At 41.2% G+C, this 26,723-nt stretch overlaps 1 protein-coding gene across 8 annotated transcripts in view; it reads left to right on the forward strand.

The window, feature by feature from the left end:
- ncam1a (neural cell adhesion molecule 1a) overlaps positions 1 to 26,723 on the forward strand; it is a 415,597-nt gene that overhangs the window by 257,818 nt on the left and 131,056 nt on the right. For all 8 annotated transcript variants that reach the window (XM_050040213.1, XM_050040217.1, XM_050040215.1 and 5 more), the window contains exons 2-4: positions 13,651 to 13,725; positions 16,377 to 16,586; positions 18,989 to 19,132. In XM_050040213.1, coding sequence (XP_049896170.1) covers positions 13,651 to 13,725; positions 16,377 to 16,586; positions 18,989 to 19,132 — 429 coding nt within the window. The remainder of the gene's footprint in view (positions 1 to 13,650; positions 13,726 to 16,376; positions 16,587 to 18,988; positions 19,133 to 26,723) is intronic.

Consider the following 26,723-nt stretch of genomic DNA (forward strand, 5'->3'; position numbering starts at 1 on the left):
TAGCAACCCAGTGATGTGTGGGAGATTTTGGAGCAACATGGAAGGCAGCACTTACCACCATTATCATCAAAACTCCATATTAGGAAACACCTTTTCAGACAGTGGCATTCTTCCTTCCAGTACAGTTCCACAGACCTGGACGATCTTTTAGTCCCTCCAGGATTTTGCGGGCTGGTGTTGGGATTGTTGCGACTGGAGATTCCTGATTTCACAGCAGCTTTCTAAAAAGTAACGATGCATGTTGCGATGTTTATAAGTGTTATTTTTTAAATGTGTTTTGTTTACTTTAATAATCTTATTGCAGTAAAATTTTGGGGGCTAGTGAAATTTTCAAAAATCATTGCAATGCTGTCTTGGATTCAGAGTAGTCAGCTGTTACTGTAGTTTGAAGCAGTGCAGAGGGGCTGTCTCATGAGCCGTTTTCCTTCTGCTCCCTCTGCCCAGTTAGCACGAGCTAACACAGCAGCAGCTGGAGCTCAAGATGGTGCCTGTTCATGCCAGTGGAGTTGCTCGCCCGGCGTATACGCCCAAAAGCCCATGAGTTCCCACTTGGCTTATAGACATTGCATTGTAAAGACATCAAGAATTTTTAGATTGCCTTTCTCAGCTTGAGGAAAGTTTTACAAAAATAAAACCTCCATGGCTCAAAAATTAAGCACAGAAAGATTCATAACTGACCTTGTTTGCAGTTCCAGGTGTCCTGTCAACAGTTTTACGGACATGTCTTTTACATAGGTTGGCCTATGTGGAATATGCTTTTTGGGCTACAGGGCAGTTGTTTGCACCAATACCTCTAGTGGCCACTGGGAAAAATTGGCTGCAATGCTGAGCGGCTTTCCTTGGGGTGTGGTGTGACTCTGTCACAAGCGCAGAGCTCACACTCCTGCAGCAGTAATTTCATGATAAACAAAGAGAGTACAAGAGATGAGCAAGGAGAGGCTGAGCGGATCAGTTGGCCTCGCACAGCTCCACAATGAAATGAGATTTTACCCATTTTAAATAGTCAGATTTGCAGTTAAGCTGCAGGGAATGGACACAATTACAAGGTTGCGCAGAATACACATGGATTGGCTGAATTTGCGTCAATTGTTGCAATTGCAACATAACAACATCATGGAGGGTCTGATCTTCTGGAGGCTTGTGGTGAAATGACACCCAACTGAGCATAAACATTTGAACATATTAAACATATGTATATCTGAAATCACTGAAGGAAAGATCACACAGGTTGTATTTCAAAAGAAGAAAAATGACAACAAGCCAAACAAATGATTTAGAATGACAGGCTGTAACACTCTGGGGCTATCAAATAGCCGGGAGCAGTGTGAGGTGTTTCTGTGGATTGACCTGCGGGTCAGAGAAAAGGCTTAGAAAGATGCTGTGGAGTGTATAGGGAGGCAGAACTGAGAAGACATGATGGCGGTGATGTGTTGGTGTTTATGCAGTGCTGTAAAGGATGTACTGGAGGTTTTGGAAATGCCTGCCAGAAATCCTTTTGAAGTTTGTGGAGAAGCTTCTTCAAGTCTGCAAGGGTTAGAGAGGGGTTAGAGGGAGAGCCCGGCTGTGGGTCTGTGAAGTCCATTAAGACATTCTACAGTATGTGATATCAGGCAACTCAAGTGGACAGTGGACTTGCTAAGATTGACACAGCTTTGAGATGGTAGAGGGCGGTTTTGCAGAGGGGCTCAATGTGTTCAAGTGAGGTCATGTCTGACACTTGATAGGTGACTGAAGCATTATTTTTTTTTGTAGCCTTTTTAAACCTTTCCAGCTTCAGATTCCAAAATGCCAATAGACATTGTGTCAAGCAAACTGACGTATAGGGGTGTTTTCTATGAGATGATGCGGTATTTTTGCAGGGCAATATCACCACAGAGGTAAGAGGTTTTAAAGATTGGAGGGTTGCAAGTTTAAATCCCTGATCCGTATTTGAAAATGCATGAGAACTTCACACACAGAAAGACGGTTTTTAAATTTATTTTAGTTATTTGACAGTAATTAGTAGCTAGTTCCTAAAATATTGAGGCAGAGGGTACTTGCTGTAGCTCTGGTTTAGGGTGAGAGGCTGTCAGCTAATACTTTGTTGAGCACAGATAAACAGAGATCTGTGTGGGCACATGAGACCTTAAAAAAGAGGGTGGATCAAGGGGTGTACCACCAGTTGGTCCAGGAGCTTCGCCTCCATGATGGATGTTTCGAGGCATATTTTAGGATGACTCAGGGGCAGTTTGACAACCTGCTGTCTATCGACGAGCCGTATAGCTCTGGAGACTTGTTGTCGTGACCACCACAGAAAGCACGCCTCTCAAATCATCCAATTAGACAATGGGAAAAAAGATGACGAATAGAGATAATAATGACATGGGGCGTTTTTCTGCTTTGAGTTAAAGTTATTTTCAATCCAAGGAGTTCAGAGTGCTCCAGCAAGTGCCTAGAACACAGAAATGCTAGGCATGTTGCTACATAAAAAATGCAAGCAAAGAGCTTTATTCTCATTAAAAACTATCACAAAAAGGTGCCTCCAGCTACCAAAACGCTTTCTGGGTGATCAAGGCCTTAAGCTTCACTGACTCTTCACTCCCTCTGCCTGACATCAGCTCAGAGGACAGTCTGTTGGTACCAGTATCTAGCACTAACCAACCCAGTCTCATTCCGAAGTTGTTGGAATCTGGCACTTGGGCAGTGATTCCGGTGTCAGACATCAACGAAACACCAACAAAAGCCATCCTTTAATGTCCGCATGATACACTGCGGGTCCCTGTTATAGTTTAACAGCGGCCGGTAGCGTCAGGAGGAAACACGGCGGGACAAGAGTGAAAGTTAAGGCAGCAAGAGTGGGGTGCGCCGGAGGGGTGGTGGATGGGTCCAACAAACACCGACTTTCACATGGGAGAGTGGTGTTCATCTCCTGTAAGCCTAACCCTGAAGAAGTCAGTTCGAAAAACGTCAGTTTGCGGTGTTGTACAACCAATGCACCAAGGGTACCTTGCGCGTCCTATCTTGACGTGGAAAGTCCATGACCAAACGTCAATATGTGACGAGGTCAGAGTGAGAATGTGACGCACAAACATGTATAATTGCATACAAGAGCTTTTAAGGCATGAGAGTTACGATTCCAAGAAAGACCTCAGACTCACCGATTAGAATAAATGAGATGAGAATAATCAGGAGTTGTATCACATATTATTCTAGGTCTTTGATGTTTGAGGGATGAGGAGTCAGGCTGGATTCAGTCAGAGGTTCAGCTCTGTCCCACCTTCACTCTAAGCTGTGCGTCAGTGCCCCCTCATTACAGGGCATGTGAGGTGAATACTTGGGTTAGAAAATCCCATTAGATTCCAAGTATAGATCTCACACAGCTTATTCACCTGGTCTCAGGGACGGCTCTCTCTTACAGCTCAGATACAGCTTGAGAAGCAACCTTACACCAGCTGATATTAATCCCTCTCTGATCAAAACACGAGTTTTCGGAACAATCTTAAATGATGTCATTTAGCCGTGCCAAAAGTGCCTCTGCATGTGCATGAGATTGTGAGCTTACAGATCTTAAAGACAACCAAATGTTAGTACAGCACTTAGAGTCATTTGATAAGGGGTTGCAAACATAATCTCTCTCCAGTATGTCAAGAGGCGTGTGCTGCAAAATGTCTGGCATAGATCACATTTTGAAGAGCACGTTATGGTTGCAGATATGACTCAGTTTAATGAGGCGTACCACATAACCACATATCTGAGGGTTTTCAAATGGAGTCTGGGAACATTGTCACATGCCGTGTATTTTTCTGTTTGTGTATCACTTCTTCCCAGTCTCTCCCACCTCTCTTCCTTTTCAATTGTCAAATAATTGCAAAAACGCTCCAAAATATTCACATGAAAGAGAATAGCATCAATTTAAGATCAAAATTGTCTCATTATATCTCAAGAATTCATTAACTCCTCCTTCCTGCCCGAGGGGAGTTAAAGAGGAACCTCATTTTGTAAGAGATGGGAAAATAAGACCTCTTCGGAAAAACGAGTTTGCTGTTGGAAAGCATTGAGAGGGTGACATTAGCTGGTCGATGTGCGCTTGGATCGTGCTTGGGTCTTTGTCCTAATTGTTAACTTTTGACATCTTGGCATTTTTTCAGACCACAGGGATTTACAAGCACTCAATAATCACATCCACATACTGTATACAGCAGAGAAAAGTGAAGCTCAGATACAGAATAGTGTATCTGCATGTCTTCTTGCTGCACAGTCCATCCTCCGTTGCTTTCTAAGCTTATGTGCTGGCGATGTATGCATCCCAGTGTGGCCCTACACAGTGCTGTCTGCCCCTGCATAGTGTGTGCTTGCTTCGACATGACTTGCATGTTAAGCACCAACAGCTGACTGTTGTAGCCTCCTTGTAATGGAGCCAGTCACCACCGGCTGCCAGGCTCCAATTAGGCATGCAAACCTCCTGATCCAAGACAGGAAAGAAGCTGCCTCAAACTTCAGGTTTCCCCCTGCAGACGGGACTCCTTCTTTCTTTTTTTTTTTTTTGTTCACTTCACAAAGTCATTTAAAAGAAGTAATGATGGACAAGTGTTCTGTCTAAATATTTGTGCAGTTACATCATGTGGAATTAAAGAGCCCTGCAGTTAAGATGCTAAAAGCCTATTTCCAGTAGCGGGCTGTAAAGTCCATAAATCTCTTGCAAGAGAATGCCCAGCATTCACATCTTCACTCAGAGCTTTTGGTCATTGTTATTAAAACCTCACAGGCATATTTGCTTCAAAGTGTGGAGGGATTATCAGTAAATTAATACACCGTTGCTAATATCGCTTCTGAGCTCACCACGAGTAGCTTTGAATGTGCTCTTCCATCTAACTTCTTTCCTAACTTTGTCAAATTAATAACTTGAATAATCAATCTGCTGGCAAGCTATTAACTACGCAAACATAGAGTAGGTGTGTGTTTGTGTGTCTATGTATGGATGTATATGTACGTAAGGGGGAGTTAATTAATGCGTTCAGTTTCCTTGAGCTCATATGAAAGGCTGTACCTCTCTGTGTTTATTAAGGGATAAAAGCAGTGAAATTTAATTTAATTTGGATTGTATTGCCCTAAATGCTTATGAAAAGTGAGTTTAGACTTTTAATAGGGAAAGGGTGAATGAGGAGAAAAATAAATGCACTGGTTGCATTTATATTGTTTCTATTTTTTTTATCTCATATTAATTAAATAGTGTATTTTTGTATTATAATAAGGCTCTGTTATTGTGTTGTGTGGAGGAGAGAAAGTTGCTACCTGAGGGGATTAATTTGGACCTGTGACCTCAGTATTTCTAAAATCCTCGCTATTATCCTGCTCAGTACCACATTGATTAAAAAAGCATCATTTGTGTGGCATGTTTTTTTAAATGTATTCATTGTTGCAAATAAGTTATACGTGTAGTTTTTAGCAGGAAAGGTTTTGTAAGGAGATATTAGTGAGCAAACAGCACCTGTGAGGATGAACTGCTGGTAAACACTGTGGGATACCATCTTCCATGTGGAGGCAGTGAAATAACTTCTGGTGTCTAGGGTTGCTCTGGCCTCTAATTGCCTGTGCTGATGGTTTGAGGAAGCAACCTGTCTGTTCTTTTTGTCCAGAAAACGACAGAACAGGTTACACTGAGGTTTGATGGTGGAAACTGTCATCTCCGGTTCTACAGTTTCGCTCCCCTCAAAAGCTGGAAATACAAGGGACGTGGCACTGAAAGTCTGCAGGGAGAGCAAGGCAGATCTGAGTTTTTATTTCAACAAATATTTGTCAGAGTCAAAGCTGCTGGGCAGACAGAAATATTCTCAAGGAATGAGTTAAAGTACAATGTGTGAACCAGATAACCCCAATTTTCCTGGGGCTTCTACAGCATGGCTGTATTGATCCACTGTGTCCAAGTTAGCTAGTTAGCATCACTGTGTGTGAAGGAAGGTGTAGAGCTGCTGTGTCTTGTTGTTAGGGTTTCAGACAGTGACTGTCTTTAGCATACTATCAGTGACTGGCTTTAACATTGTATTGTTTCTCATGGCAGTGTTTAAGTTTCAATCTTAAGTTAGTACACGGCGAACTGAAAGAAACAATTCACCGGGGCGTCGGTGGCTTAGTGGTAGAGCAGGTGCCCCATGTACAAGGCTGTTGCCGCAGCGGCCCGGGTTCGAATCCAGCTCGTGGCCCTTTGCTGCATGTCATCCTCTCTCCCTCTCTCCCCCCCCCCGGGGTCCGTTCAAACGTTGTAAACATCACTGCCCTCATACTTTCATGTGTCCTTCATGATGACATAGATACAGCCAATAGATGGCACCAGAGGTCAGGATCCAAAGTTGCTGCAATGGTAGAGGAGGTCATAATGTTGTACCTTAAAATAGAGGTAATGTTGTAGTTGGCGGTGGTCTATGTGGCCAATATATACACCCCGACTTGTTGACAGAGAATTGTTTTAACTATTTTTGCTATATTCTTATACATTACTGATTCATTCCATTAAGCCATTATTTAAATTTCTTCATCGTCTCCTGTGGTTGCATATTGCTGCCTCCATGACCATCGGTATTGGTAAACTTTCAGAAAAACATGCACAAATATGGACAACATGAAGGCAAAGTACGAACAGAAGGCTCCATCAGTCTCTGTCTTCGTGTCTTTGTCCCTTAGTAAACAATAGAAAGCAGCATGGATGTCAGTGAAAGTGTAACAGTAGTTGCTTCTTTTTTATATATCTCTTTCTCATTCAGTCTCTCTTTTGAACTCGGTGCAGACTAATTTATATCGATGTCCGAGCGCTGCTTAGTTGGAGATTGATGATATTTTGTGATGGCACGTCATTGCATCTTGCTGGTAAAGTGGCTAAAATTTGCGCGTTCAACCAGGTGTTGTGTTTCCATCAATGCTAATTGAAGCTGGAACCAAGAAACCCATGACTACTGCCGAACCATTTGACCGGGGTGTGAATGCCAGTTGTAACCTTACCCATTACATTAAAAAGCCAGCTGTGAGCGGGTGTCAGTGGGTTGATTGTGCAGTGGGAAAGGTTATAGACTAACTTCCAAACATAATGAATTGCAGGATTCTGAAGTTCTATTTCTAGAAGGGTGATCCCCAGCACTCAGTGGTTGGCTATTACTTTAATTGTGAGTTTGGTGAATGGTCCCAACTGCTCAGATTTAATAATGGGCGCCCAAAATCCATCCCTCTCTCGTTGTTTTTAAGTCTTTGAGTCCTCAGAGATGACTGAAAGTGAGGGACAGGCTTAGTGGATAGATATTAGATTGGTGTCATGAGTGAACACGTCGGGGCACAGATAGCTTCATCCTTTATCCAAACTCTCTCCTCACTGTGCCGAGCACTTCTTTCTATCCCTTCTGTTAATCTGCACCCCCTTCACCCAAATCTCCTTTGCTTCTGGGCTTCTTAGTTTACCTTTTTATTCTTGTAATATAGGTCAGGTCTTTCTTAATTTCAGGGCTTTGATGAAAACTTTAAAGGACAATGCTGCAAATTGCATATTTTAGCATATTTACAACAAATTGCATGTAATGTACATTCAGCGGACAATTTTCTAAAGCGTCCAAGTCCATCTATATTTAACAAGTCACACAACACAAGACAAATACATATTTCGATAGAGTTGTTATAAAGTGGAATCAAACTCTCCAACCCAGAATGAGTATGAATATGACCATCATTACGTAGTTACCTGAGTCTTGTCTGAAGAGAGAGTGTATTTATTTCTTAATTTCATATACAGGTAATCCACAAAATATCAAGGCCACGCCCCCTTTTGGGAGATATGTATCAGTTATACTCAATGTGTCGCAGTTTGTTCCACGTGGGATTTTTAAAATGACCGTATCATGAACATTGAGTATAAATTGTGATGTCATTTTTTTTAAGCCACCGGCATGAGAATCACTTTGGCGTTTTGACTCTCTCACACACAATAGAGTCACAAACATGATATGTAACGCACACTCCTCCACCCATTCAGATCTATTTCTCCTGAGCTCCAGTATGTGAGAAAAGGAAGCGTGTTTTATCTGCAGGACTCCAGACAGCTACTACTAAGTTGCATTTTGCAACAATGGAGCACCACTGAGACTTCCAAGTACTAATCATATAAGGACCGGAGAGCCGTTAGTTTGTTTAGTTTAACTTTGTGCTAACTGCTAACTGTAGACTGTAAGCTTCAAGTTCACAGCAAAAGCATTCACACTTCTGGCCCAAGACGAGCCATGTGCTTCAAAATAAAAGCAACAGTGCTTATGGTTTGATTGCTTAAATCTAACAATATTTTATTTAACTTTATTGTAACTGTAGTTCATTCAGTCTGCAGTAGTTTAGAGTAGATTGCAAAATATTGAGATATATATTGTGTATCGCGATATAGCCTAAAAATATTATGTTTTTTTTTTTTTTTAAGCCATATTGCCCAACCCTAATTCTATTGACGTAAATGCAATTTGACATCTGTTTGGATGACAATTTTCAGAATATATCTTTATATATTAAGGCTGATCACTGTCATGTTTCCTCAGTCTTCCCCAGTCCAAGTGGATGAGTAACCCAACACAGTGGCTGAATATTGCTTAACCGAACACCCAATTTTGATTTGATTTGATGATCATTGTTGTCTGTAAATGAACCAACCTGTTAATAGCCAATTGTTTGATCTGGGCTGAGATTTAGTTGGAGATGGCAGTCATGCTGCTATATTGTCTGATTGTAATGTTACTGCAGCAGCTTTCTCAAACTAACATTAGCTGTTCATCGGTAGTAAGTGTCAAAGGCATCATTTAGCTATTTACCACACTGATAGTGACTGTTAATGTATACTATGTACCTCAGTGTGAAGCGAACATGGCACACAGCAGCTTTTTTGCATTTGACTATTTCTGTCTTTGCATGACAGCGTGTTTCTTTCGCCCAAAAGGGGACATGCAGCTGGCGATGACGCGATGCTGGTCTGGTGTATAACTTGGAGCCAAAGCTCAAGCTGCTATCTTCTATCTTTTCTACGACATAATAGTGAAACAGAGCGTAGATAAATATTATTTGGATTTATTGCTGCTGCAAACAACTACTATGAGAGCCTATGCTGGATGACGTATTCTCGGTCTGATGTATGAACAGAAAGGCATCCAGTCCAAGTTTTATCCAAGCAGAAAAAAGTCCTCATTCAGATGAAGAATGCTGAAGAAGAACAAGCTACGTTTTAGATTGGCTCAGTAATTAAATCTGGCATCTTCTATCGTTTTTACACCTTGATATTACTACTCACAATATGCTCTCAGCAGAGTCACAGTCACACTTTTGCCTGACGCATGAGACTCAACAGCCACTTCATCCTGGAGACACTGCACGAGTGGCCATTTAGAGACATACACTGAGAAAATAGCTCTGGGAATAGCTATCTTTCCCACACTGCCTGAACTCCTTTTTGTTGTCTTTAGTGTTGCAGATATGATCAGTTGATTTTTGGCCAGTTGTCCTAGTCTTAGGAGGCATGGCTAAGGTCTGCAGCATGGTATCTGTGATCTTACTAGATGAGGGAAGGAAATGGATATGTTGTTTTCTTTGTATCTACCTCCAGCCTGTAAAAGCAAACACACTGTGGGCAGTGGGTTTCCATGCCTCTAGAGCCTGCCTGGAACAAAGGCCAGGTCATTTATATGGCAGAGGCAGTATTTTTCTGCAAATCAATATTTGTATGACTTCTTGACTGAGCCATGAGGGAGGTATTATTCTCACCTTGAGAAGTGTAATGAAATCAATATTTGAAACTGTCCTTGACCAGGTAAATTACTGCATTTTCCATCAGTTTGAATGCTTAATTTATACTTGTGTTTTCCTGGCAAGCAACCTGCAGTGTTTTCTGCCAGCAGCAAAGGTAGCATGGTACTGTTACACTATTGCAAAACCCTCAAGTCACTTGAATACCTGCTTTTGAACGATGTGATGCTTACATCCTTGTGTATTAGAATTAAAAAGCATATACAAAATGAGGAAAAACAAATCATCCCTGCTGACACTGAAATATAGTCCTTTAAAGCTCCCACTGTAAACACTTCTAAATACAAAAGCTTATTTTGTGCATTTATGCATTTCTATATGCTACATACACCAGGTCAAGCTTCACAGCATAATGATTATGGGTATTCACATTCTGGAGTGTGCAGAGATAAAAAATAACAACGAAGGCCACCGCTGTGACTGTCTCTTCTCAGTGTTTCCATAGCTATGAAAGAGCCGTATCATGAAACACCGTCGTCTCATTGTGCTGTGATGATAGTTGGCTACCTGTCTTTGAATGGCGAGTCCTTGCAAACCATTCCCATGAATCTCCTGGTGAGAATTGGGCTGAGACTGACTCACTCATTTGTGTGAAGTGGCGACACGCTGAAGGCTCAGCGGGATTTCTCTGTCAAGCTCCGGATCACGATTCCGTGGTGTTTCTGCTTCGCAATCTGTGCTCCACTCCCATGCCTCACACATCACTGAAGAGAGTCTTAAATTAAACCGTGCTACATTTTAAAAAACCATCACATGCCCCGTCATTCTGGCGCACACGTGCAAGTGATGATTTCCTGATTAAGCCTTTGAAAATTATTGCACATTCTTACACTTTTCACTGAATATGCAAGAGTTTAAATTTTAATTTGTGAGCACGCAGTGAGGAACAAACACCAGGTGTTTCTCTGCTCTCTCTCTAAATCTCATCTGTGTCACTGTAGCTTTAGCTGATGCTGAGAGATGAAGTGCATTAGAGTCTAAGGAAAAGGATATTCTTTGATTTACGGCATTATGCCTTCTAAATCATCTGCCAGCAGAAGCAGGGATGGGGTAAATGAGTACCAGAACACCCTGGAATGACTCAGTCAGGTGGCTTGCATAGACTCAGTGAAAAAATAAATCTTTAGATACTGTTACTAATATATGGAAGATTGCTGCTGACGACTGAAGATCATCTTACACCAAACTAATTACAAATACACCATATTCGAAAGAGCTTATTCTTTTTTAGCCCCTTGAACTTTATTATTGTCGACAGTCAGATAATTTGCCACACACTTGCCATCCTTCTGCAACGCGCTTTCTGCTTTTCCAGGTTAATGCCGTCATGACGAGCATGCTGTGACTTACTTTGACTTTGTCAGGTGTCAGATTGTTCATTGTCACAGGAACTACATTCATTAACAGCTCACACCTTGGAAGTGTTGGTAGCAAAAAACTCGCGCTTCCTATTCATGAATCACAAGACCATACAATGCCATCATCTTTGGCACTGCAGAGGCAGCTTGTGCTATTGACATTAAAGGGAAACTACGCCCCTTTCAAATTTCATACGTTATTCCTAAGGTGTAAGACAGTACAAAAATATAAGTAAACAACTCTCTCCTAAATACAGAAACCAGAGTGCTAAAACTCAAACTTGTGATGTCATAGGGTTTAAAGTCTAGAGCTGCTCCGTAGACAATGAAATGGGAAAGATATTGTAGATGACACTGAGAGCACCCAGGGGGATGTTCTGAGCATATGGGTACATTTTCTATTTCACAACTGAGAACACCACAATAGAATAAAGCTGATTTGGGTATAAAAAAGTAAACAAACATTCTGTGGGTCCACAAAATCAGGCTCCCATTTATTGTCATTGGAGCAGCTCCAGATTTTATACTACATGAGCTCAAGAATATTGATTCAACTTTCCTTAAGCATGGAGGTAACATATTGGAATTCTGAATTTAGGTGGTGTACCCCTTAAAAATCACAACAGAAACACAAACAGGCATTACTAAAGACACCACCTGACAACATAACCCTGCTCAACAACAGGGGTTGCAGCCATAGACTGTGTTAAATAATGGACGTAGCCACCATGGCGTCAACCATTGGTTTGTTTACTCTCATTCTGAAGCCTCGTATTTGGCATTTTGGCTGCTGCCATCTTGGATTTTTGGAGCCAGAGGTGACCATATTTAGACAATAGGGTGGAGCTAACCCTATGCCTAGCCGCTAGCTTGGTTAACAGAGTGCACTTACAGCAACGTGTTGTCATAGAACACTTCGTACAATATCCTACGAATCAACGCCCCACAAATGACATTACATCCTTAAAGTATAGGTATGTAATTAAAGTAAAGTTATGGAGGTTAGGTTTACAGTAGGAAAAGAAACATGGCGAGGACGTCCCTTAAACTGACTGAAAGTCCACTCAAAGTTGACACGGTTCCAAACACGCAACTCCAGGGGAAAGTCCTTGATTTTTTGACCCAGGGCTCCTTTCTTGTTTACTCCTGTCAGCACATTGGTCAAATGATCGTAGCATTTCAAAATATCTAGCATACTTATGAAATTGGGTTCATTACTTTTTGTAGGAAAACATACAGTTTGTGAGAACAGACTGTTTACAGATATGGTTAACTGTGATAATGCCAATGTTAGCGCTAATTTTTGCTAGCAAAAAAGAGGCTTTAAACCATTAAAACAAAATGTACTTCTCGGAAAAACTGAACATTGGACCACTTTTGTTTTAACTAAAGTTTGGTTTGAAAAACCGAACACTTTTTTAGGCGAACAAAGTATTAAATTACTTTCAAGAACTGAAAACACACTGAAATAGGGATAGCTACGGTTACGCCTATACTGTCACCATGGTAGCAACTTGTCAACGTATGGCACCCGCCTGTCACTCAATGAGGCCAAGCTCTTAATCATTAGGCCCTAATAAAATTTTAATCGGGTGAATTATATAAAAATTTGCCCCTGTGCAGTTGCCATGAGCAGGGAAATTAGCTGTAGAGACCAAAATGTGAAGTTGGGCATATTAACACGGGGGTCTCTGGGGACTGACTTGCTCTTGGAGTCAGCCTCAAGTGGCCATTCAAGGAACTGCAGTATTTGGCACTTCGTGTTGGCTTCAGTTTTGTGCCCTGGAGGTTGTAGCTTGGTTGCCACTCAGTCAAGAAAAAAACAAAACAAGTGTTATTTTTGTGTATTCAATATCTTTAGCTCCTTTTAACACCTTTTCCCACAAGTCCAAGACAACCATGGGTTAAACATTCCCAACTTGTCAGACAGAGGCCAGTCAAATGAGAGCTGTGAGAACTGTCAGCAAGGACCGATCACCATAGACATTTTTAGACAGCAGCGGTAAAAGAAAACTGGAAGGGTGACATTTAAAAAAAAAAAAAAAAAAGTGTGGGTGAATATCAGGGAAGAGATGCTGTAGTTTCTTGTATGCTAACAATTCATTGCTCTCTGGCTCAATTAAAGTCATATGTCATGATGCTCAGTACAGGAATTAACATACAAGACTGCCCAGTTGCACAGTTGGCAGTGCCTTCTATGTACACCATGTCCTCAACAAGCGAGTCGGCTAACAACCAGACAGTTCAACAATGTCCTTGTAGAAAATCTAGAACCCTGACCCATCTGCACATGGAGATGTTGCACTCTAGTGAGCATTGAAATTTCATCTCAGAGTTTCATTCATAGAGGGTATGGCTGAAAAATGGTTGTGCTTTTGAGCAGGCAAAGCAATTTGATTTTGAGCCTTGCCTTATTGTGCTTTGCCCCCATGTCACCATGCTTCTCACTGCAACCACAGACTAATGTATATTTTGTTCTGTCTTCTTTTTCTTTACCCAGCTGCCATCCAGGTGCAAATCACTCCAACACAAGGAGAGATCAGCGTAGGAGAGTCCAAGTTTTTCCTCTGTGAAGGTAAGAGCATGTCTCATTTAACACGCCTTGATGCAGGTGTCACCTGATATAATGACACTGGCAGTATTCATTGAGAACATGTGATAAAAGGGATACAAGGCAGTTTAAATAATGAGACTGGTGTACCTGTGAAAATACTCTCAGTAGAAGTTAAGCATTAAAGAAATTCAAGACAGAAGACAAGGCAGTGGTAAAAAAAAAAAGAAAAAAGACAAGGGTACATTGATTGAGCGGTCTTTTCTGAGGAGGTAGTGGGAAGTTGAGATCACAGTCAGGTAAGAAAGAGGGCTTTGAAGAGGCGGGAGAGAGATGCAGTCTGGAGAGATAATGAGAGAGAGGTCTTGCGATGAGCAGTTGTCGGCTTGTCTGAGATACAGGTGGTATTTGCATTAGGTGGGTCAGCTGTCTGACATTATGGAACATTCAGTACATGAATAAAATCGTGGCAGCCAGAGGGTCACAGTTATTATCAAAGTCTAACTGGAGAGCCGATAAATGAAAGGTTCTATTCAGAATTTGATTTACATAACAAAATGCTGTGGTAGCTGTAGTATTATACACCACTAAAAGTAAGAAAATGGTCGGTAATGTTGATTTTTTTTTTTCTTTAGTTTGGTTAAACTGACCCTTTAAAAAGGTACTGAAAATGGACTTGTTGCAACACAGAACTTTACGTGAGAATGAAACCATAAAAAAGAACAGCCCATATCTTTGTGCAGGTGAAATGTGAAGCCTTGACAATTTATCTTTCTAAGTGATTTTTCCTTTTTTGTTCTGTGAAAGAACGTTTCTTCAGCTTGAACTGCAATCCTCCTGTTGAAAGGGTGTCAAAATGCATTTAAGGCCCCTTTGTGTTCCTTAAGAGATGAGATGGCATTAATATGTTTCAGGGAAACATAAAATGTGTCTCAGCTCATGCTCAGCGTCTTCTAAAAAATGAACAATGTGGAAAAGAAAGTTGCCTCCTACTGAATAATCGTCTGCCCTACTGAGCAAATAGCAATAATTCATACCAGTCTTTTTATGTTGGAGTAAGCATATTTAGTCTGATCTTGAAGAGATGTTTACTGTAGGGAGATGGGTTTTGATTTAACAATAATGTTTCCAAGCCATCGTCACACCAAGAATTCTTCATTTCTGGGTTGTAGACGTCAGCTTTTTGGACTATTTTTGTTTCATCAATAATTTTGAGTCTAATTTGTTTTGATTCACAGAATAGCACTTAAACACTCACAACACACAGTACCTAAACTTGTAGTAGTTTCACATCTGTGATGTAATATACTGTATTAGGAATGTAACTGAATATAAAAACATCACATACGTATACTTATATTTGAATATGAGATAATACACTAAAGCTGAAAACACACCAGCGTCGCGGTGTGGTGCTTCATGTGATGCGCATCAAGTGCTGCCCCGAGCACACACTGGACACGTCATGCTGCAGCTTGCCAACAGACAACCACACCAAGTTATGACTACTTTTACTGAAAGATCTGTACTTCCTCCACCTCTGCATTAGCTTTAAATCATGTGTGGAGAGCTCCTTATTAAACTTTATTTCTCACCTGCCAATCTCCAGAGCTATGACTCACCAGGCAATATCTTTTTGGCCATTGTCTTTATAATGACGGGATTATGGGTCGTTTAGCTTGGGATATTTCTCGACTTCAACAACGAGTCTCTCCTCATCCATTCTTTCTCACACATGAGACACAGCAACATCTACAGGGTTCTCTTTATACATCAATGGTGAGGAGAGGAGTCAAGCTGCCATAGGAGCAGAGAAAAAGAGCGCTTAAGGGTATCTGGTAGCTGGTATGTACAAGCAGAGAACGAGTGGGGAAAAATACATTTAATTCTGGGGGCAGTGAGGCTGGAAATAGGGCAGTGGCATGAAGTGCTACAGGGAAACGCGTCCCTGGAGCGCTGATGCACGTCTAGCCACCGCCATTGTGGGGTTGTACATTGAAAATAATAGGTTTGCTGCTACAAAACAGAAAAGAGTGCTTCGGGATGACATTTTTTCATCAGGCTGACGTGGAAGTTAGCTTCGCCCTGGTTCCCTCGTCAAAAAGGATTCTGAATTATTGCTGAAAAATCTGTGGCAAATAAACGTTCATGGTACTTGTTTTGTTCAGCAGGATAATCTTCGCAAAAAATCATTACTTTTATGTTTTTTTGAAGCCCAAATGCAATTGCCAGAAGTAAAAAGCTAACGTGAGACTACAAACAAACTACACTACGGTCACATGATAAAACATCCCTGCCACAATGAGGCTGCAAAGTTGTGGTCAGTGTGATGGAGCTCTGCAGTCTCATTTAGTCACTTTTTAGCAACTGCCTTTTTTAAGACGGATAAAAGCTTCATAATTCACAAGTGGGGTATTTACTGATACATTTTATGTCATAGAACAAAACCAGAAAGCCTCTTCAGCTTGTGTTAACCACAGAACTTATTTCAGACATCTTAGCAAAACCCCATTGACTTTCAGATGAGGAAACCCAGAGTGCTAAAATACTAACTCATTTCCAGGTTTTAAGACTTTAAGACTTTAAGATGTATTTTGATGTTATAATTTCTGTGACAGCACCTTGAGGAATCCTTGCCTCCTCTCCTCACTCTCATTTCACTTTCTGTTTTTCAGTGTTGGGAGATGTAAAAGACATAGACTGGTACGCCCCCAGTGGCGAGAAGATCCTCCCCAACAGGCCAGACATTTTTGTGAGCCGTGGCGATGAAACCATGTCAACCCTCACCATATACCACGCCAACGTGGACAGTGCTGGTATCTACAAGTGTGTGGCAAAGAACGGGGACAAGGAGGCCCAGGCCACAGTCCAAGTGAAGATCTTTCGTAAGTTTTCCCTTTTTTTATATATATATCCTAATTTGCAGTGATGCAGAAAGAAATGGAGGAAAAAAAAGGAGCGCTGCACCGGGTCAAGAAACAAAGTGTTGGTAATGGCAAAGAAATGAAGTGCTGACTTAATGTAGAAGTCAATAATATAGGTAACGTATTGGTCATACATGTATTTGGTAAAGGAGCTCTACCTATTATCAGAGTGCCTCAGACGCTTTTCAGACTGCCAGCCTATACCATGGACTTCTACATTAAGTAAGCTGTTTTTTAATGTCATACAGAAAGGAATTTAATGCCACCTGCATTATGTGTTTTGCATTAGGCTGCCTTATGAGAAACATTTTTTTGAACATTTTTTAATTAGACAGTTGACACTGGAGAAAGACACCAGACACCATAAAGTACAAGGACATAGCAATTTCTGTCTCCTTGAAACTAGGTTTGTATTCTGCTAATTGGTTTTGACAGATATGTTGAAATGGAAATGTAATTGCTACCTGGATTATGTTCATTGGCAATGTTTTTCCATTCAACATAATCCAGGCAGCAATTTGTTTTTGGCAAAACCATTTAGAACAATATGAATGTAATTTATTTTATGATTTCTCAGGTGTTTTTTGAGAAGCTTAAAGTCTTACCTAAGCCTTCGGCTGTTCTGACCCAAACTCTTAAAGGTATACTGGTAGCATTTAGTGGCATCTAGTGGTGAGGATTGCAGATTGCAAACAGATAAAAATTATCCCATGTGCCAAGCATGAAATCCCAATTAGGATTCCTTCAGTGTGAATTGTTCAGGAGGTTTTTACTGGGAGCTGAATTATCCACAGTGGTCTTCTCCTCTTCAAAGCAAATAGGCAGGTTGATTAAAGCTGGCGAAAACACTGAATAAATAGTTTCATGTTACAAATCAGTGTTTTCCTGATACTGTGGCTAATCACAGATGCACCGCCAGCTCTGCACCTGCTGAGTTGTGCTCACCTTTTTAGATTCAGACATTGACCTATGCAAAAAGACATCTTTTGCGGTGGTATGATACCCTGCCAGGTGGCATCAGTGTGCAACACCACCAGACAGCTTCATTTTGAAATGCCAGCAGTAACAACATGGTATAGGCAACTGGAAAGTCCCTATAGGGCGAGTGGGACAGGATTGCTCTTACTATACTTAAATACAATTTTAGGTCTTTGTACTTTACTTGAGTGTCTCGTTTTTATGATACTTTATACTTTCACTCCACAACATTTCAGAGGGAAATGTACTGCACTTTTTACTACATTTATGTAACAGCTGTCATCAAGTGTTACTTTGCCGATAAAGAGTTCACATAGAAAACTAATAATGAATTTATAAAATGTTAAAGATAAAGTATAAAGATTGAAGGAGCTGTGTAGGATTTAGTGGCATCTAGTGGTGAGGATTGCAGATTGCAGCCAGCTGAAACTTCTGCAGGTTAGAATTCCTAAAGTTTTCATTGTTCAGGAGATTTTAACTGGGAGCTGAATTATCTATAGAGGTCTCTTAGTCTCCAAAACAAACAGGACAGATGATTGAAACCAATTAAAATACTGAATAGAACTTTTTTCTGATGCTGTGCAGCTCATTGCAGTGGGGCTGCTAACAAGGCTGTTCAATGCAGGAACACAAATAGCCCTATGAAGAGCCCGTGTTTGGTTTGTCCACTCTGGCCTACTATAGATATGTGGCTGTGCAACATGGCAGACTCTGTGGATGAGGACCTACTCCATATGTAGATATAAACAGCTCATTCTAAGAAAAGAAAACATGACAATTGTTATTTTCAGGCTATTATTACTAATAAAAAACATATTCATTATATTATATTCCACTGCTGCCAATATATCCCCCTAAATCCTACACACTGGACCTTTAAGTCTATTTTCAGACCAAAAACAGCCGTGTTATGAGATCACATTGTTTCAGCCAAGACAGTGAAATATAATCTAGAAGTCCTGTTTGAGTAATACATTCATGAGTTTGAAGCCTTCTCAGATGCCAAAACACCCCACAGCAGTTTGTAATATTCTCAGGAAGGAGTTAAGAACTCTGATCACGATGATCGCAAAGTAAACAGTGGAAAAGAAGCATCCAAAGGAGAGGTCCCATTGAAAGTCAGCATATACAGTTCAAACACTTCTTTACCTTGACTACCTTCCGACACCATCTGTGATTACATAAAAACTAAACCAACAAAACATTTATTAGAGAAGCAGAAGCTCAGCCATATGGTGCCTCGTTACACTGCTAATCAACTGTAAGATTTTTTTAAAGCAATCTAAATATGCCACATGAGAGTGTTCACCTTTTGAAGTGTCAGCCTGAACGTAAAGGTATTTATAACTATGTATAATGTGTGTGTTTGTCACATCTCTCTACAGAAAAGATCACCTTCGAGAGTGCTCCCACCCCGCAGGAGTTTAATGAAGGCGACGATGCCGACATAGTCTGCAATGTGGTCAGCTCGCCGCCACCCACCATCATTTGGAAGCACAAGGGCTCCAGGATCCAAGTTGCCAAAGATGGTGAGCCAGGCCAGATACAAATGTTCCAATGCTTGAGCTACTTTCCCCACCTCCAACCTGCCATCCCATCTCATCCCCCTGACTCCCTGAGCAGTCACCCTACCTTCCTGCCAGCGCTGTCTGCCAATTCGTGCCTTCCAATCAATTTGCCACACTCTTCCCTCATCTCCTTCTCCCGCTGCCCATCATCTATGAACAAAGCCATGCATTTTCAGTGGGGAAGTTTTAGACCTCATAGATGATGCATGAACATTGAAATTGTATTTTTTTGGCCCAGCATGAAGTGGTTATTGTCACTTGAAAAGATGTCTGAGGGCAGATTGGACTTTAAATTCCCCAAATGGAAGGAGAGCTACACTAGAGGCAGAAATAATCCAAAAACCTAGAGAAAAAAAGGGAAAATTGGAAGGGTAAGAGAAGAGCTAGCAATGTACTTCATATCTACCACTAATGTCACCAACAATAAAAGTAAAAATGCAATCTTTACCAACCAAGTAATGCAGGTTAGCTAAGCTAAAGAATATTCAATGGTTGTTTTATATTTCCTCCATACATATTTTTACCAGATTCCCTTGACAACATGTTATTTTTGAAACACAGAATGCTGAAACACATCAGACAACAGTGAAGTGCTGCTGGCAGCGAGTTGCCATGCAGCATCTTTAGAAAGGAACCATTTCAAGCTGTGGCCATATGATTCTGTGGCAAAGTGTGGTCGAGGTAAAGTCAGACAATCAGTAAACAGAGTCCTGTGACTCCTGTGACATGTTGACCTATGCTACAAAGAATTTCTTCCCACCTGAAACACATGAGCACACCTCCCGGCCGCAGGAAGCCACGATTCACCGCTGATTGGTGTGTTTTTGGCCTAAGGTTTTTAGGAGCACATACTGTACATGGTGTTTTGGACGGTTGTTTGCGCATTGCTGTAGGGTTGGGCGGATCGATCCTAAAATATTGATACTCTTCATACTATGTTTTCATTTTGTGGATCCACCCTGGCGTCAATAGGATTGATACCAAAACGGGATAAGCTTCTCTCCTCTACGACATACGTATTTGTATTTCAAGAGTAAAACTCTCGGTACAAACAATCTTCCACTGTCTTGAACACATCAAATGTATGTACTCCACTGCTTTTGTGTTGTCTGCATTCATACAATTTACTCCGGACCCAGCAGTGTCTTCTTAAGGCTAGTTCACATTATACGATTTTCACCCTGATTTTGCATCGTGGAGACTATCGTAATCTTTTTAGTGTTCATACCTGGCGACGTGTGTTTCTGTCAGCGGAAGTCTCACCAACTGTGTTAAGACCTGTGTGTGCACACCACAAGATTTCTCCACCAGAGCCGGTGACGTTACCAAACTTGGAGACGACACATCATAAAGGCATGGATATTCTTCCCAGTTTTGAGTCAGATCTGCCTCCAGGGCCTGGGTCCAAACACAACGCGCTCCCCGTGATCCTGTGGATCCTGTTGCTTGCTGGCTTGTCAGTGTAGTTGGGAGAGAAACAAGCAACCGGGGCTATGGAAACAAGCCCAAAAGAAGCAACTATCATGTGTTTAAATAACTATATATATAGAGAAAGGTGACATTTAGAGAGCAAGCCCAAATAAGCAACTCCACTTTAGAAACAAACCCAAACTTGTAGCTAATAAGCTGACCTAGCAACCCTGCGGCTTGTCCTCCTCACATTTCTTCCGTCCTCCTGTGTGCTGACGTGGGACGTATCCCGCCTCTCATTGGCTGATGCTCTTTGTCAGTCGTGTCAGACTTTTCCAGTTTTCTAGCATGCCAGATATCCAGTCCCAGTCACAGATGAGGGGGTGACTTCCTCGTAGTCTTGTTCACACATGAGGACTCGTCATGGCAGACTATCTGCCGACTCACCTCCGACCAAAGGTGGCTCTCAAGATCCTCTGTGACCCTCCTCTGTGACCCTCCTGTTTACTGCCGGGGTGGACATGGACCCTCAAATGAATAGAACTGCGTGCGCATCTGTTTGACCGTGACTGTCCACTGACGTTCAATGCAGAAAGTATTTCCAAGCCTGACTAGTATAATTCGACCCATAATAGCAGTGATTAATAAAAGAGATAAAGGCACAAGAACTTGGTTCTGCTACTGAAAAGAAGGGATGAGAAGGGAAATGCCTCAGCACCCAGACCTCTGACACAGAGACACAGTTCATGGGCAGAGTCTGTTCAGAGAGGCTCAGACGGAGGATAGCCAGGTAAATAGTAGTGAAAGTAATAGTCTAGTCAAATTAGGTCTTCAGCATCGGTTAATGTTACATTTTCAAACTGTAATTGGTCATCACTTGCTGTTACTTAAGCAGATGTATTATTCACCTCATAGATCATGACACACAGCTCTCCCCCGACATTAAAATAAAGTCGCCACCTTTAATAATAAAAAGTATTCAGGGGCGTAAATATAGACAGTGCAGGCGGTGCGTTGCACTGGGGCCCATGAGGTGCATGGGCCTATAGAGAGGGTGAGCACTCCAGCAACATGTTGGGCAGAAAATGGGCCCTTATGAGAGACTGTCACCTTGGAAATATGCCTGTGTTAAAAGACGAACTCTCGTTAAATTAAAAATGGTGTCATTTGCTATATATGCCCTCGAAAAAGGCAAACCCATCAAGATAGCGTACACTGGGGCCCATCGTAACTACATTGCACCTCTGAAAGTATTGCATTGGTAATGAAATCAGTGATTCTGGCCCTGTATTACAACATTTTGTGGTATCGCCCACCCCTACTGAAAATCTGTCCTTTGAGTACATCAAATACTCAGTGCCTTTAGGCTTGAAAGGAGCTTCTGAAAGTTTGTAGGGTAAGGGTTATTCTCAGAGGACGGCCGCAGAAGCTGTAATCAGCTTCAATTTACAGCCCTTGCCATAGATTCCAATGGTGAGTCACGGTCACAGCGGGGGGAAAAGAAACAAAACAAAAACATCAAACAGTCCATAGGAACTTCTCAAACCTCTCCTGTATTATGATCCTTCCCTCCACTGTTGATCCCTGCGTTCTAAACAATTGCTGCTTTGCCAGTGAACACACTTTGGAGCTATGAAGCATGACACAAGGGTATTGAGCTGTGTTGTGGGGAAACTGTCAGAGTTTCAAACATACTGAACATACACATAAACACAGCAGACATGCATGGAGCTGCAGGAGTTTCTATGGACATCATGACTCATTATAAATAGTTTGCAGTTTTGACTCCAGGTCAGCACCGGAAACCATTGTAACTGCTGTCCAGCTCTCCCTCAGAGAGTTCAACTAAAACTTCCGTCTGCTGTGTAAGAACGGAGGTGGAGATGATTTGGTTTTACACTTGGACTGGGCCTTTTTTAACCTTACAGTAACCCCTCCCTCGGTGACCGCTGGAGTCACCACAGTGTTGTGCTAAGCCCGCCTTTATTCTTGGATTCTGGTCAAGGAATGTGTTTTTCACTGGAAAAACCACTAATTGTAACCGACACTGAAAACTGAAAACTGCTTATGTAATTTTCCTCACAGCAGTTGACCTAACCATAGGCTGCATGTTGCATTGTTAAACACTACATCAGAACTTTGTCATTGTAAAATGTGTCAATGTCACAGGAATTAAGAGCTGGTTGATAAAATGTAAGGTTTATTTTCTGTGTAAATCCCACACTAAGCCCTAAAAATGTCTGACTTAAAAATATATTTGACATGTGACATTACTTTTACACTTGCTAAATTTCAGCTCACAAGTCTGTACATGGAGGATTCGGTACTTATTCACTTGTGCATGTAGACAGGACGCAGAAAACAGAAAATAATATTGTGGAAATAAGTGGTTACATAAGTCATAATGCCAAAATACTGTAAAGGTAAAAATCCTACATTCCAAGTTTTACCAAAGCAAAGCATATGCAGCTTAATGTTCTAGTATCCAGTGTAAAGTGCTCATAATGCAGAATGTGCCCTTATTTTTACTGGTGCTTTAACATACCATACAAGCAACACTGAGATGTTGTCGCTGGTGGAGGTGGAGTTAATTTAAGATACTTTTTGTATGGTTTACTCATACGACAGATTGTTCGAAAGCTAAGCTCTTCACTGTGCCGTTAATGTTGACCAGTAGAAGTACAAATAAACTCACATATGAAGTGTTATCATAATCCACGGATCCATAATATCCAGACAGAATCACAGTTTACACAGCTCCCAATCTAATTTCTCACACACTGCCAATGGTCCAGATGATCTTAATCTAGTGAAATATTTACTCCAAACACATTATTACATCCACAAACTGCCGTTGCATCATTCAAATGTTCATATTTCTCCACATATTATCCATATTTTCTGCCGTTCTTCATGTTAACAGACTGACATATCTCAAAATGTAGGCGAACTCCTGGCCTTTCCATTGACACTTCACTTGAGCCAATAGGAGCTCACAGTGCTGTTGCTATGGTCTCGATAGGGCCTGAGCTGAAGAAGTGTATGTCACAGATATTTCCTGTAGTTTAGGGGTATTTAAAGAGTCAGCAATTGACCTATGGCTAAGCCACACCCCCCTCCACTTACACGAACAAAATATCAACATTCAGTGACCGGCGCTATGGCAGGTGTCACAGTACACGGCATTTCGCAGGAGGCAATTGATGATTTTTGGAGACATAACGATCAAATTTTGGTGCATCAGAGTGCCACTGAAGTTAAGGCAAATTTTGGTGCATCAGAGTGCCACTGAAGTTAAGGTTTTTGGCTCAGAATATGAGAAAAGGATACCAGCCTCTTAACCATCTTTACCAAAAGTGTCTCTCCGTTAGTTTGGTGCTACATTATTTACACTGAATCATTCAGCATAACGTTTGCCAACCTTTGTTATCTCTGCGATTACAGATAAGTTAATGAAGCTAAGCTCCAGAAGTTAACGTTAGCTTAACTAGAGCCCTTTGGACAACAGCTAACAATGATGTATGATCACCAAAGTACAAAACTGGAACAAAATAGGCTAATGAACTCCCAGCAAACAAGGTGACATGATGAACAACGCAGCTGGGAGCTAACGTTAGGCTAACTTTAGCTAACGTTAGCTAGAGATGTAAAAGATAACTTTATATTTCTTCCCAGCAAAGTGACAATATGTTGCCTCAAACACGATGTTGACTTACCTTAAAACAGATGTAGACATCATTGTTAATCTTATTCACGTTGACTTAATGTTGTGGGCTACCGCACAACTTTATCCAAAGGAGACACTTTTCTTGGTTGAGATGTGGTTTAGGAAAGGGTCTAAAATACACCCCGTCGCCCAGCCTCTCAGGATACCTTGTGTCGGAGTTGTGTACCCCATGCACACCGTTTGACCATTTTAAACTTCAAATCTCCGAAAAAGCTCATAAAACCGAACGAAACTGACTTTCTGTAATGCATTTCAATGAACGTCCAGGCAGAGAATGTCCGAGTGTATGGGAATGGCTATACGCCCTGTGATTGGCTCATCGCGTTTGAGGGCGGGGCTTAGCCATAGGTCAATTGGCCTGCTTCACCCGAGGCTCATGGGTCTTGCAGTCAATGACACTCTGAGGCTCCACAGCAGTTTTTATCCCCTTTAATGTTATCATAGACTGTTATAAATGTATGATAAACACATGGTTCCTGTGTTGTCTTAAGGGGAAAAGAGCAGTATTTCTTATCAATTTAGGTTTTCTGGAATTGTTGATTAGTTTTTCACTCATAATCACAGTACATTGTTTTACCCCCTTTTTTGAAAACTGCCTGAACCAAACCTTAGGAAACATGTAAAATGTTCATTTCTGTGATATTGCTATCTACTTTGAATTTGGACTTGGTGAGGCTTCATGGTGTGGCCCCATTGGGTTGTCCAGCTAATACCTCCCAGCTCTAGTTATTTGCAGCATCTTTTTACAAGAAAATATTCAGGCAAAGATTATAGAAAAAAAACGTAGAAGCACTTACAGTGAGCAATATGCTTTGGAACATTTTTTTTAGGTGAGTTTTACAGGACCTTATTAATCTATAATAATGTACCATGCTATAAGTGGATCAAATATGTTAAATGTAAATTGCAAAGTAAGTTATGGCTGTCAGAGATATGTAGTGGGGTAAAAAGAACAGTATTTGCCCCTAAAATGTTGTGGAGTAGAAGTGAAAAGTAACATGTGGTAATATTAAAACACCTAAGTACCTCGTAATTGTGTATAGGTACAGTAAATGAACAAAGCTACCCCCATAAACTGGCAGAGAGCTCTGGTATGGTGACTTCCAGTACTCAGTACATAATTGTATGCATCAAGTGATTTTATAGCACACAGGCTTTCTTTAGGTTATATGGTGGGCTTCTCTATTAAATAGCTGAAGAGATCGCGCACCTTCTCACTAGCATGGAAATTGCACTGGTGGCATTGGACTCCTGTAGAAGAGCTCCCATCCCCAAGGAAGGAACCAACTGGCCTGTGAAAGCTACACTTAACAAGTGCACCCTAAACAGCCACAATTTTTAATCCAGTGAGTTTAAAGTATACACTGGCCAGTCACAAATTTTGGAGAAGTGCCTTAGTTTTCCAAATTGGGACATATAAAGAACAAACAACAAAAAAATGACTCAGCTCTTAAGGCTCTTAAATCAGATGCGGTCAGAGCCCTGGATTTTAATAATGTGCTGGATGCTTTTCCGCAGAAGCGTGTAAGAAACACCTGGTTTCAGTTAAGACAGCTCACTCCAGTACTGTGTGTTTACGACTGCTTTAATTAGAGGTGCAACAGTTTGTCAGGCTCTATGATGGGTGTAAAACACCGCTGAAATACGACTGGTGTAGCCACGGTGTCACGCTGGGCTCTCTGTGTTCTTCCAACCACTTGCTTGATTACTAGGGATAATTGGGACTTTTTAATCTGGCTCCAACTTCCTGTCTGAGCGTTTAAGCGAAGCAGTTCAGTTATAAAATAACCCTCTCAAACCTTCACTTGATTTTATGTGCACAGTCAGATCTTCAAGGATTTAAGGGAATGATTAATTTCACACTTCAGTTGGGCACTTTGGCTTTTTCTTACGTCTCAGATTTCTATAAACTATTGCAGACACACATGTCACCCCATTTTGATTTTCGTGATCCACTGACATGAACTGACTTCAAGCAGAGAAAATACATAATTTGCATGGAGCTCAAGCTTTGAATATATTCTCTGAAAATACTATTAACTAAAGCTGTCAGCTCTGTGATACTCCTGCAACCTGTCCAGGCAGTACCCTGCCTCTCGCCCAGTGTCAGCTGGGATAGGCTCCAGCCCTCCGCAACCAACAGGATAAGCAGTTACAAAGGAATGAATGAATAATTGTAAAGCTGACAAACAAGAATATATAAACATATTGAACATGCATCACAGTATTCTAAACACATACAGGCCACACTGGGCCTAACGCAGTAGTATTCTCCTAAATTTCTTTCATATTTTCTCTCAATTTTCTGTTAAGAGAACAAATAAGAGAAGTCAAAGCAAATGTTCTTTGCCATCCAAATCTGCTCTTACCCAGGTGTGCTGAATGATGAATCTACCACAGTCACATATTAGCATA

The sequence above is a fragment of the Epinephelus moara genome, chromosome 3, assembly GCF_006386435.1.
Source record: "Epinephelus moara isolate mb chromosome 3, YSFRI_EMoa_1.0, whole genome shotgun sequence".
In the NCBI taxonomy this organism is placed as follows: domain Eukaryota; kingdom Metazoa; phylum Chordata; class Actinopteri; order Perciformes; family Serranidae; genus Epinephelus; species Epinephelus moara.